Here is a 13512-nt window from a genome sequence, read left to right as displayed (position 1 = left end):
TCCATCTAAACTCCGGTTTTCTCTTCACAGCTGCAAGAAAACCAAGACGAAATTGAGAACATGATGAACTCAATTTTCAAGGGCATCTTCGTGCATCGCTACAGGTACAAACGCCTTCACACGTCACACACGATAACGCTAAACCGCAGAGAGCGCTGACCGCCGCGCGCGTCTTTTCACAGGGACGCCATTGCGGAAATACGCGCCATTTGCATCGAGGAAATCGGCGTTTGGATGAAGATGTACAGCGACGCCTTCCTCAATGACAGTTATTTGAAATATGTGGGTTGGACACTACATGATCGGGTCAGTGTGACGGCTTAAAACCTTTAACTTTTGACTATTGTAAGGAACATTTATGGGGTGGTAAAAGGCTTAACTTTGAATGTGTCTTTACAGCAAGGAGAGGTGCGTCTCAAGTGCCTGAAGGCTTTGCAAAACCTCTACACCAACCGAGAGCTATTTCCTAAACTTGAGCTTTTCACAAACAGGTTCAAGGTAAAAACAAAGCATGCAAAATGTCGACGAATGCTACAAAACATTCAGTTCGGAGCAGATCACGTGAGAGTTTGTCGTTTGAACAGGACCGTATTGTGTCGATGACTCTGGATAAGGAGTACGACGTCGCTGTGGAGGCGATCAGACTGGTCACGCTTATCTTACAGTAAGTATTATTCAGCATTCTTCATACGTTTAGATGAGAAGAAAGGGGGTTTTGTACAAACTAGCAGGAAATGTATAAAAAATCTAGTATTTTTAAATGATATTCCTGAATAATTTGGTAAATCTGAAGTTGCAGGAGAAGAAATTGTAGCCCAAAAAAAATTGTACAAGTAGATGTACAAAGTATTGGTTCAAGAAACTACTAAAACTACTACTCAAGTAAAAATAATTGTCTGGACGTTACATCTGATTTATGATTCGAACTTAATGTAATTGGAAGGACAGAAAATGTAAATAATAAAAGGTATTTTAAAATGATATTCCACAAAAAAGGCAAGGCAAGTTTATTTGTAGAGCACATTTCATACACAAGGCAATTCAAAGTGCTTCACACAGGAGGAAAAAATACATTAAAATCACAAAGAAACTACAGAAACAGAAATACAATAAAATTAACTAAATAAAGAATAAAAATAAAAAACACCTAGCCAAATCCAAATTTATCTGACCACATTGGCAGGCATTCCAGAAAAAACTAAAAACTAAATCATGTCTGAATAAGCAGTGAAAGAAATACAGATTGTGTCAAACTAAAGCTTTTGTCACAAGTGGGAAGTGTAATAAAAACGTTGACACTGGTATGAGTACTGTTACACTGTCAAATATATAAAGTACTATGAACAATGTATGTACAATTTCTTTAAAAAGTTTATTGTAACTTAGTACTACCCGCAGAGTGCTTATCTTGTGAAATGTATTTTATTTATCTCCTAAAGGTAATATTAATCTGTTCATGAATCGCGTTCTGATAGATTTTCTTGTCGTATCACCCACCATTATGAACTAACTTGTACATAACGGTTTTAACAAACTACAATGCTTACTTTTAGGGGCAGTGAAGACGCCTTGTCGAATGAGGACTGTGAAAATGTGTACCACTTGGTTTACTCCGCCCACCGGCCTGTGGCGGTCGCCGCTGGAGAGTTCCTGCACAGAAAGTAAGCTCCACACGACCTGATGTTTAGCGTGTGGTATTAAGTGTCATATTTTACTCTAAATGTATGTGTCTGTGTACCTTGTCCTCAGGTTGTTCAGTCGCCATGATCCTCAGGCTGAAGAGGCTCTGGCCAAACGCAGAGGGAGGAGCAGCCCGAACGGAAACCTCATCCGCATGTTGGTGCTCTTCTTCCTGGAGAGTGAGGTAATCCATACAGTTATGATTATTGTATTAGAGTTCAGCACAGCGTATAGTGAGTGTTTTGTGCACACTGATGGGGATGGGCCGAGACACAATTCAAACGGACAAGACACAAGACAAGATGAGATTTTGACACAACTTTAAATAAATAATAAATTGTGCAGTTCAATTTACAATTTTGGCTTCACAACGTTTTCGCTGTCATTGTTGCATTTCAGGAGTGATTCTTAACCATAGAGTCAGGCCCAGAGTAGAGCCGCGAGCGTCTCCTTGAGGGCTGCACAATCAGTAAAATATCATATTTGAGCTATGGGTGTTAAAGGTTGGGCCTTGTTATAAAAAAAAAAGGTGAAGAAACCTTGGTGTAACTCAGCTGCGCTTCACCCCTCTTTTGGTTAATTGAATTTTACACAATACACAAACATCTGTCACTTATCTGTCTTATTCCTGTCCTCCCGTAGCTCCATGAACACGCAGCGTACCTTGTGGACTCGCTGTGGGAAAGTTCCCAGGAGCTGCTCAAAGACTGGGAGTGCATGACTGAGCTTCTGCTGGAGGAGCCTGTTCAGGGAGAGGAAGGTAAAGCTCAAGTTCACTGATGCAAGTCCTTTTTTTTTAAATTATTTAACCAACTAAAGGTTAGAGAATCAAACCGTGAAACAATCAGAAAGCAGATTAAACAATGATCACAGTATTAAGCAAATGGGTAACTGTCCCAGAGCATCCCCTGTTCTTAGACCCTCCTTCTCGGCATAAAACCCTGTGGAACCTCGAGGAGAACCACAGTGAAGGAGAGATCCTTTTTAGAATCATTTTACACCATAAAGTGGGACCAAACCTGGAACTAAACCTGGACTAGATCAAGATCACATTTCTACTTTTATTTTTTATGTAGTCAACACCTTATTTTCATGGTTTTATTTTATTATAGTTTATATTTTACTATTATTATTCATTGTATGTTACAACTATCACCAAATCTAGGTCCTGGATTATGAGTTTAGTTTACTGACAATGGCTTCAAATGTACTATATTCTGATTATAATTCTGACATAAAGGAAACATTCACACCATTTGGTGCCGGTTTGAGCCCAGTGTAATTCTGATACAGACTTCATTTGGTCTAGTTTTAGTTTAGTTTAGTTTATTTTAGTTCCAAGTTTATTCCTGGTTTAGTCCCAAATTGAATGTGGTGTTTGTGCAAGTGTGAACCCAGCCAACGTCTACATCAAGACTAAACCAGGACAAGTGTGAACAAACCCTGAAGAGGATAAAACAAATGATAAATTATGATACAAATCTTGTTAAACTCCAGCACGATTTCTTACTTGTGTCCACTCTCTTGTGTCTTTTTCCGCAGTACTATCGGACAGACAGGAGAGCGCCCTCATCGAGCTCATGGTTTGCACGATTCGTCAGGCTGCAGAGGCGCATCCTCCTGTCGGCCGCGGGACAGGCAAACGGGTAAAGCTTACTCTGCTGATGTAATAAAACGTTTATAACCTTTTTAAAACTGAAAATAAACAAGTCGTACATGGTTTGTTAAATATATTTCACTTTCATTCATTCCTTATACATGGATCTACTCCTTTCGAACGTTTTCTTTTCTTATGGTTGTTTCATTGTTGATTTTCAGTAAGTTTATTCTGTCTTTTTGTCCAGGTGTTGACAGCGAAGGAGAGGAAGACGCAGATAGACGATAAAAATAAACTGACAGAGCACTTCATCATGGCCTTACCTATGCTTTTGTCAAAGGTAAATGTGTAGCTGTTCTGTGTCGGTGTGAATGATGCGTTATCAGTTTGACACATGAGGTCTTCACTCTCCAGATAACTATTATCAGACTTTCTTTTGTCAAGTCGCATGTACAAACTCATGAATCTTACAAGAAAGAAAAGATAATCAGCACCAGATTTAGCGACTGCTGCTTTCCATCTGCAGGGAATATGTTTTATATTTTGTTGATTTGTCAAAAACGTGCTTATTCGACTCGGTTGAAGTTCATGTATTGCACAAAAAAGTACAATAATATCCCCTTTTACCCTTGTTTTGTAAATTACACTGCATTTTTTTTTTATTTCAACTAGTGTTTGTTGAGTTGTTAATGTTACCATCCTTCATGCAAGTGGTCATGATGTTTTGCCTTATCAATATAACGATATTTATACTATTTTGTGGCAATCCATCAGAAATGTGCTAAAATGTGCCCCTACAGTTCCTGCTTGAGGTTCAAGTCTTGCACAAAACATGAATGTACAATAAAATCAGCCACACAAATGCAAGAATGTCACTTTTATACCCTTGATATTTTATACCCTCTTTTCTTTGCAAACGTTTAGTATACTTTTTTATTTTAGACGATATACCTGGTAATGAAATTCCAAAAGAACGATTGCAACAGTATCTTTTTCTTTCTTTTCTTTTTAATAAACATTGCCGATCCCTACTAATCAGTTTATTTTCATCCACTTTATCATTTCAGTACCAGGCCGACTCGGAAAAAGTGGCCAACCTCCTCCAGATCCCGCAGTTCTTCGACCTGGACGTGTACAGCGCCGGCCGTATGGAGAAACATCTGGACGCCCTGCTGAAGCAGATCCGGCTGGTGGTGGAGAAACACATCGAGATGGATGTTTTGGAGGCCTGCAGTAAAACCTACAGCATCCTGTGCTCCGAGGAGTACACCATCATGAACCGCGTGGACATCGCGCGGTCGCAGCTCATCGACGAGATGACCGATCGCTTCGCACATTCGGTGGAAGATCTGCTGCAGGAGGTATGGCCCGGTTTGACCTTGGGTTTGGTGTGGTGACGTATACAACAACACGGACAAAAATCAGAAACAGCCCCTTTAAGGTCTTTTTTAGGCACATTTAGTTGAGCTGCATTTGTTTTGCCCCAGCACAGATGCATTATAAAAGCAGCTCTTATGGTCAAAATGAGTGTGCTGTTTGCTGTCTGCATCAAATTATAGAGCGTTTTATCACATGTTAGCATGCTAGTTGTTGCTATCTTCACCGTGATTGACAACCAAACTCTGCTGTGGCCTCTGAAAGTTGTGAAAAGTGTTGATAAATGAACTGCGGGAAATAATTAGCATGTTTGTAACGTTGAGGCGATAGTTCTGTTTTTTCACATTTTTAAGACGGTAAAATCTGGTTATAAGACGTTGTAACATGATAGTAACGCCAGGTAACACAAGTTGTTACTTTCTACTTAATGTGGTAGGTAGATTGTGAAGGAGTTGAACTCAAATTAAACTTCAACCCACATCAATATACGTGTCGGGGTGCAAATACAAGGCAACTTAAAAAATAGTACAAAGTAATAGTAAAAACCCTGCATAGCACAATCAGGGGGCAGATGTCCAAAACATTTCTGAAAATAGTCTTTTTCAGATCGCTTTTCTTTCTTTATTTGAACTAAAGTTACCAAGTTTTGATTTGTCAGATGCTTTTGAAACTGACATGAAAAGGTTACACTGATTAACAGGTTGTTTTGTTTTGTGAAGAAGTAAAAGTGTATATATTTATCTGCGTTCAGAAGTCTTGTGTATGTGGCTCTTTAAAGGTTTTGTGTTCTTACAGGCTGAAGAGGCCGATGACGATGACATCTACAATGTGTTGTCGACTTTGAAGAGACTCACAGCCTTTCATAAGTAAGTGTAAAACAGTAAATAAAGCCGCTTCAGGCCCAACAGCGTAAACATTCTTTTTTCTTTCCCTTTGTGTGCACAGCGCCCACGACCTGACGCGCTGGGACCTGTTTGGAAACTGTTACCGTCTCCTCAAAGCGGGGATCGAACAGGGCTCAATGCCGGAGCAGATCGCGGTCCAGGCGCTGCAGTGCTCTCACTACTCCATCCTCTGGCAGCTCGTCAAAGTCACAGAAGGGGCGCCCTCTAAGGTACTTCTAAAGATCTACAGATGTTAGACGTCTAAGTCATGTTCAAAGGTCCAATATTAGGGATGTCACAATATAAAATTTATGATTATTGGGAGGAAAAACAACACAATTGAACCGTTATTTGCAATTACTGAGGCAAAAACAACTGCAAAATCTGTCATTTTCTTTCTTTCTCATTGTCTTAACATGTTATTATTCCTCAAACTTTATAAAATTTGACTTTTTGGATGACAAATTAACATGAATGTGACAAAACGGCCTGATACAAACTTTTCAGGGACCATAGTTTGAATTAAAAAGGCTTAATTTTGCTTTTAAAATGGTCACAATTATTATTATTTTAGTCCTTATGATTCTGCTGTGACCTAAATAATCACAATTATTGATTAAACTAATAACCGTGACATCCCTAGTCCATATTGTCAGTCGCCCACTTGTATATGTCAGCAAGTGGGAATACATGAAGCTCCTCTGTGTTTATTAAGCCCATACCAGGCTCGTTTTAATAATTCCAGACTTTAAACTGCCTCCACTCCACATCTTATGAAAATATTTCTCTCTTGTCACATCTTCAAACAAACTAAAAACTACAAACCCAACCTTGTTTTGCAGATTGTGTTAGATAAGTAATGGATTAAGCATTATAATAGCTGTATTTATTCAAGTTTGCTCAGGCACTCGCTGTAGTTTATCCTCAAACGCCTGGTCTGTGACATATGGATCGGGACTGAAGCGTGCTCTCATTGTGACTCGTTCAAACACAGGACGATCTGTTGGCGCTGAGGCGAGTCGTCAAGTCGTTCCTGGCCGTGTGTCAACAGTGTCTGTCCAACGTCAACACTCCCGTCAAAGAACAGGTTATTATTTAAAACACCTTGACTGATTGATTGATTGATTGATTGATTGTCACTTCCTAAACACTCACTTTAACCATAATTTAATCACTCACTGCACTGTTCACTTTCTGCACTACATATGTAAATTCAACTGTAAATTTGTGTACATAGTAAGCCTATTTTTATTTTGATTCTTATTTTTTTTATCTTATAGCTTATTGTTATGTTTTATCCCATAGCAGATTTAAACTGTTTCTCTTTTTGACTTATTCATTGTTCATTGTTTTATGTTGCACCAAATCACCAAGACAAGTTACTATTTTTGTGAATTCTGTTCATTTAAAATGGCAATAAACCCCTTTCTCTTTTATGATTCTGAATAAAACAACCAGATTATACATTATACCCAGAGGCGTGCAATGAAGTATAGGTTTAATTTTAATAAATGGCATGAACTGTACTTAGTAACTATTTTTTTTTTTGTCGAGGGTTTTTACTTGTCCGTACTAAGTTAGTTGCACGTTTTAGTAAATAATATATAGTTACACACTTGGTTATAAGCTATCAGGTTTAGTTACATATGGTTTTATGTCGGTATAAAGTGGATTATGGATCAAATCTAACAAACAGAAAGTGGTTTAAACTGGAAAATCCATTTCCTAAACCAGAATAATTGAATAGCTTTCATTATACATTTTGTGTACATGACCAGGTTTAGTTGTACTTGTGTGTACTTTATCCATGAAATTAAGTGTAAGTACACTTAATCCTTCAGCAATAGAAGCAAGTCAGTAGTATTGAATTGAGGGATCCGAAACAGGAACAACAAAACATGAATATTCTTTTGTCATGGAGTCTATTATTTACAAAACCTGCCAACCCGGTAGTTCAGCAGCTCACATTTCAGTCGTGGAAAGTGAATTCTCCTGTTTAAAGTTTAAAATGTGCACTGTTAACTCGATCTTAAATTTAAAAAGACATATTTCCAGAGCCATTCATTCACAAACCTGTCCCGTCTCTCTCCTGCGCAGGCGTTCATGCTGCTGTGCGACCTCCTGATGATCTTCAGTCACCAGCTGGTGTCCGGGGGCCGCGAGGGGCTCCAGCCGCTCGTCTTTAACCCCGACAGCGCCCTCCAGAACGAGCTGCTCAACTTTGTCCTGGACCACGTCTTCATCGACCAGGACGACGAGAGCCAGAGCATAGGTGAGGAGCGGGGCGCGTTTAAATCACGCAAGAGGAATGAAATACTGTAGATAACGAAAGGTTAGAGGTTAAATGTAAAGGTAAAGGCACCGAGACAGAAAAGACATTCAAATCACTATACGACCTACTACTAAACAACAGATGGAATAAAGTAGAAACTGTATAAAAACTGTGAAAGTTACAAAACGTACGGATTTAGCTGACAGCTTTATATTAAACTCTGAAGATAAAAAACACCAGTAATCTAACATAAATAATGAATCAAGGATGATATATATATATTTTACACATGAATTGCTGTAGTAGAAATATTGCAGACTGTATTACTCAGCATAATTGTTCATTTTAAAGCTTTGCAAATGTGGAATAATTTGGTTTTTTTTCCCCCTGTTAGGCCTTAATTATTTTATTACTTGGTTTACGGATCCGCCGCACTTAGATTATTGATTTCTACAATATAAATAAAATAAATTATCTTTTTTTTTTTTATATATATAAAGTACCGCCGACAAAGCAAAATAGAATTAAATTAAATGTAAAAAGCGGTGCGTTTTAGGCAAACCCAGAAGAAAACATCTTTTGAAATTGAAATTATATTTTTATAATTATATTCCGTCCGCCTGTGCAATATGTTTCATTTAAAAAAACGTAAACCAAGTAATAACTGCGGCCTTATTAAAAATCATATTCCGGTGTTTGTGAGATTGTAACGTTCATACCTTTTGTGCAGAGGGAGACGAGGAGGATGAGGCCAACAAGATCGAGGCCCTCCACAAAAGAAGGAACCTCCTGGCGGCGTTCTGCAAACTCATCATCTTCGACATCGTGGACATGCCCGCCGCGGCCGACATCTTCAAACACTACATGAAGGTCTGTCAAACTGCCGTCATCTAGACGCGCACATTAGGGTTAAAATCACGACTGTATGCTCATATCATCTTTCTCTCTCAGTATTACAACGACTACGGAGACATCATCAAGGAGACTTTGAGTAAAACCAGGCAGACGGACAAGATTCTCTGCGCAAAGACACTCATCCTCAGTTTGCAGCAGGTGAGACCTAAAGCCGAGTAGTTGTTTTGTGTAATCAAGGGGACATATCATCATTTTTTATATTATTTTAGTATTAATATATATGTACATTATTTTAGTATTGAACCATAACATAAGTAGATCATCATTTTACTTTTTGTGTGTTGTAAACTGCAATATTTGCCTAAAACGGCTTTGTAATAGAAACAGGTTTATTGACTTCCTGTTCAAAAAATGCAGAACTGATAAGCTCCGCCTCTTTACTGTGACATTTCACTATGAGCTGCGGATTTTCATTTGCACGTTTTCATTTTGAAAAGTGTCTACCTGACATTTTAGAACTCTACATGTATCACACAGAACACAGAATAGTACATACAGGAGGCTGTGGGAGGGGCTAGAGCAGGGGTGGGCAATTATTTTCCTCTGAGGGCCATATTCGAATCCAGGCCAGCCCGCAATCATTGGTGTGAAAAATAATAAATATTAAATATCAAATAAAATATCACTTTTCTGTCAAATATAGGCTATTGAATCTATTATTTAATTAATTTCACGTCATATTTATTAAAGATACAAGTGCAGACAGATGCTTGAGGGCAAAAAAAAAAAAAAAAATATTATTATATTAAAATATTACTTTGCATGTTTGGCGGGCCGGATTATAAAGACAAACGGGCGACATGTGGCCCGCGGGCCGCAGTTTGCCCAGCCCTGGGATAGGAGGTGGGTAAAAACAGGAATTTTCAGAGCACTCGAGCCTTAGTTGCAGGACATAACAGAATTTTAACAAATAGATATGCATAAACAAACATGAATCAATAAATAACTTTGTTAAAAGGTTGAAAAGCTAAGTAAAGAGTAATATGTCCTCTTTAATATATACATTTGGAAAATATAAGGGTTTTATTTGCACTAAATCTTAAAAGTTTGACAAGCTTCCAACAAGACAAAATTTGAATTAAAAACAAATTTTATGCCTTTTTAGTATTTATAATTTGGAGCACACTGGTTTATAGTTGGTCCTTTCTGCCTAACATAGATTTATTAATGATTAAAAAATGAGTGCATAAAAATGTCAGTGATTTGATCAGTTACTGTACTTGTGCCCTTGGACAATACACTTCTCGCTCATTGCCCGCTGCAGTTATAGTTACGTGGACAATACCTATAAACACTGTATATACTGGATGTTTTTTCGGGTATGAAACGGTTGTATTAAACTGTATCAAATCAATCAGTGTATAAAGGCTTCAGACTGAGCACGTGTCTGTGTTGCAGTTGTTCAATGAGCTGCTGCAGGACCAGGGCCCGAACCTGGACCGGACGTCTTCTCACGTGAGCGGCATCAAAGAGCTGGCCCGACGCTTCGCCCTCACCTTCGGCCTGGACCAGATCAAGACCAGGGAGGCTGTGGCCACGTTACACAAGTAAGACCACAGCGAGTCTGAAGAGATGATAGAATATGAGCTAAGAACTAACAAAAACAGTGAGCTTTTTACTCTCCACCCAGTGTGGCTAGTCTTTCTCTAAAGTTATTTGACAACTAGGGTTTTTACTAGCCACAGCCAAGTTAGGCCTTAGTTATTTTATTACTTGGTTTACGGATCCGCCGCACTCAGATTATTGATTTCTACAATATAAATAAAATCAATTATTATCATTTTTTTATATTTTGCTCGCCTGTGCAATATATTTCATAAAAAAAATCCGTAAACCAAGTAATAAGATAACTGCGGCCTTAGTTGTAAGTTTTGGTTAAAAAAAATGATATTTACATACACTTGAAATTTATAGTTTTTATTTTTCATTGTGGTTTTATGTCTGTTCAGGGAATTGGCGGTTTACATGAGCAAATTCATCTTCTAAACATGAAGATATTATATTATAAATAAGTGTACAATCAACCAAGACCAAACTTCAGCCATAAATAAACAGGTTATTTATGAAATTCAACTGGCTAAAGGGCCAAATGTATTGCGAAAATCAAATCTAACAGCATTTTGTGGTTTTGACTCTAACCTGTGCACTTCTGTTAAAGGGATGGGATCGAGTTTTCCTTCAAGTACCAGAACCCCAGAGGCCCGGAGTTTCCCCCCATCAACCTGGCCTTCCTCGAGGTCCTCAGCGAGTTCTCCTCCAAACTCATCCGCCAGGACAAAAAGACTGTGTAAGTACAATCTAAATCCACTGTGTTCAGAGTTTCAGTGCAGACGCAGGCCAACTCTGCCGTCTTGATATATAAAACTATAGAAAGACGGTTTGCACAGAATAACCAAGGACTGACGCGAAGTGATCAGTCTGTTTTGTATTTTACTTTTTTGTAAGTTGAAAATGAAACTGCAATCAATTTTAAAAGGGTGGAAGTTACAGCGCGGTGTAATAACCACATGGTAACTTGGTAATTAATAAATCTGTCTAACGGTTTTGACCAAAGAAGACGCGAAAATCAGAACGTGGCACTGTTTTTAGTTCTCTTGATACTAAAATGTTCACTCAATCTTGATACTAAAGGAAAGGATTGATACAGATTTAAAAAACATCACTTTTTATACAGTAGAATGTAATTTTAAATACAAAATAGTCATGTTTTTTGAGTAGTAGCATACGGTCTTATACCTGTTCTGATACTGTAGTTCAAGACCATTCTAAAACTCTTCAGGAAAGGTTTCAATACTTGTTTTAGTATCAGTTAGTGTGTCTGGGTATTGTTTTGTTCTTTTCACAACCCGGCTGTGCTGCTTTTGAGTATTTCTTTCCCCTCCCAGACGTCATTTAACTTGAATTCCTCACGTTTCCTCAGCCACTCGTACCTGGAGAAGTTCATGTCGGAGTCGATGTCGGAGCGCCGGGAGGACATCTGGCTGCCCCTGATCTCCTACAGGAACAGCCTACTGACGGGCGGGGACGAGGACCACATGTCCGTCACCTCTGGGTCCAGCAGCAAACCAGGATCGGTGCGCAGCAAGAAGGGACGGCCGCCCGTGCATAAGAAACGCATCGAGGGTGAGGCAGCTTTGAACACTACACAATCCAGCCAATGCATTATTTTAACTGGAAACGGATGAGCAAAGACTATGTTTACAATAATATATCTGAGAAAATGCTGCTTTTAAATCATGTTTTGCTAAATAAAGGAATCAATTTGTAATTTTTTGCAGAGGAGAGCAGCGTGGAGGGCTCGTGGCTGATGCGTAATGACACTCTACCGACACCGGGGGCGCTGCAGACCCCTCAGCTCACGTCGACAGTGCTCCGGGAGAACAGACCGGCCGAGCACATGGCAGACCCCGACTCAGAGCCGGGGTCAGAGAACGACTTTGTACACAAGTGAGTGTCCGGATGCGATGTACATTTTTACTTTTTTAACCGTGTTTCAATTGTGTTTGCGCCTCAAAAACAACATTATTACCCTTTGTGTGTAACTAAAACCTGGAAAAGCTCTAGTGTTTTAGCTCCACGCACCCTCACAGTACTAAATCTTTTCATTTCAAAGCTTATATGGCCTTCACTGTAAAGCATCGTGTGAACTATAGTCAAGCTGCTAATTTGTTGTTTCCAAAATACTTCAATCCCGACTGTGACCAGCAGAGGGAGTCAGACACTTGAGAGTCACTGTTTAAATGGAAAGTGGTCCACCTTTTCCTTACATGTGAACGTTGTTAAGTTAGAAAAATGCCAGATATAAGGCCAAACGAAAGCGAAACGTGACCATGTTTTTGGGCGCTTAGTCCTCAGATGCAGATGTCGTGGCTCGGACAGCAGAAGATGGAGGAGGTGAACAGGAAGGACCGATCAGGAATGAACTACATCAAGTCTCGCAGCAATCAAGGCGTGCGGCAGACGGTGTAAGTAGTTCCTTAATCATTTTAATATGACTATTTTGGAAAATGTTCATGGGGCTGTGCAATTTATCGCAAAAATATCGATGTTGCAATATTTGCTCATGCAATCATCGTTATCGAAAGAAAATAAATATATCACAGACAAAGTTCGATTTTTTTTTTTTTTAAGTCTTCAACATTTTCCATAATTTTAAGTTTTAATTTAGTCTTGGTTTAGTGCCTGTTAAGTTTTATTTTGCGTCATGTTTGAATAGTGTTTTAAGGCTAGTGATTTAACTAGCATTTAACTAATAACATAAATAATTTAGATATTCCTGAGCGTATTGTGTCAAAAGGTATTAACATATTGCAATAATATCGTTATCGCAAAACAAAACGCGGTTATCGAATATCACATCTTTCTGTCATTTGGCGCAGCCCTAAGTGTGTATTTAATGTCACTTTGAGAACGACTGGGGTTCAGACTGAAGATGGCGCTGTCGCTCTTTTCAGGCGAGGTTTGATGGAGGACGACGCAGAGCCGATCTTTGAGGACGTGATGATGTCGTCGAGAGGTCAGCTGGAGGACATGAACGAGGAGTTTGAGGACACTATGGTCATCGACCTGGTAAGACGTCTGGTCCTGGTTTGAATCGAGTTCAGTCCTGATGAAGAGTTTGTTTGGTCTTGCTCTAGTTTTAAGATAAGATATTCCTTTATTGTCCACACATGGGGACATTTCAGTGTTGCAACGCAGTAGATACAGGGGAAAGGACAGAAAACTTATCAACACTCCTCTCATATCTTAATAGGGAATGGAGGAAAAAAAAAAAGAGAAAGATATAA

The 13512-nt window shown here is 39.0% G+C and overlaps 1 protein-coding gene across 1 annotated transcript in view; it reads left to right on the top strand.

Moving 5' to 3' along the window:
• Positions 1-13512, top strand: part of stag1a (STAG1 cohesin complex component a) — a 50176-nt gene that overhangs the window by 33205 nt on the left and 3459 nt on the right. Inside the window, exons 9-30 of the mRNA XM_072457320.1 lie at positions 31-104; positions 183-306; positions 400-498; positions 585-664; positions 1554-1661; positions 1750-1864; positions 2323-2440; positions 3223-3326; positions 3525-3617; positions 4345-4638; positions 5450-5520; positions 5600-5768; positions 6533-6625; positions 7636-7810; positions 8541-8680; positions 8762-8863; positions 10124-10272; positions 10884-11012; positions 11646-11848; positions 12004-12172; positions 12574-12690; positions 13180-13294. Coding sequence (XP_072313421.1) covers positions 31-104; positions 183-306; positions 400-498; positions 585-664; positions 1554-1661; positions 1750-1864; positions 2323-2440; positions 3223-3326; positions 3525-3617; positions 4345-4638; positions 5450-5520; positions 5600-5768; positions 6533-6625; positions 7636-7810; positions 8541-8680; positions 8762-8863; positions 10124-10272; positions 10884-11012; positions 11646-11848; positions 12004-12172; positions 12574-12690; positions 13180-13294 — 2841 coding nt within the window. The remainder of the gene's footprint in view (positions 1-30; positions 105-182; positions 307-399; positions 499-584; positions 665-1553; positions 1662-1749; positions 1865-2322; positions 2441-3222; positions 3327-3524; positions 3618-4344; positions 4639-5449; positions 5521-5599; positions 5769-6532; positions 6626-7635; positions 7811-8540; positions 8681-8761; positions 8864-10123; positions 10273-10883; positions 11013-11645; positions 11849-12003; positions 12173-12573; positions 12691-13179; positions 13295-13512) is intronic.

The sequence above is a fragment of the Eucyclogobius newberryi genome, unplaced genomic scaffold (assembly GCF_026437365.1).
Source record: "Eucyclogobius newberryi isolate DKJ021-1_F unplaced genomic scaffold, fEucNew1.0.hap1 SCAF_21, whole genome shotgun sequence".
NCBI classification, from domain to species: Eukaryota; Metazoa; Chordata; class Actinopteri; order Gobiiformes; family Gobiidae; genus Eucyclogobius; species Eucyclogobius newberryi.
This window is presented reverse-complemented; position numbering and strand designations above follow the sequence as displayed.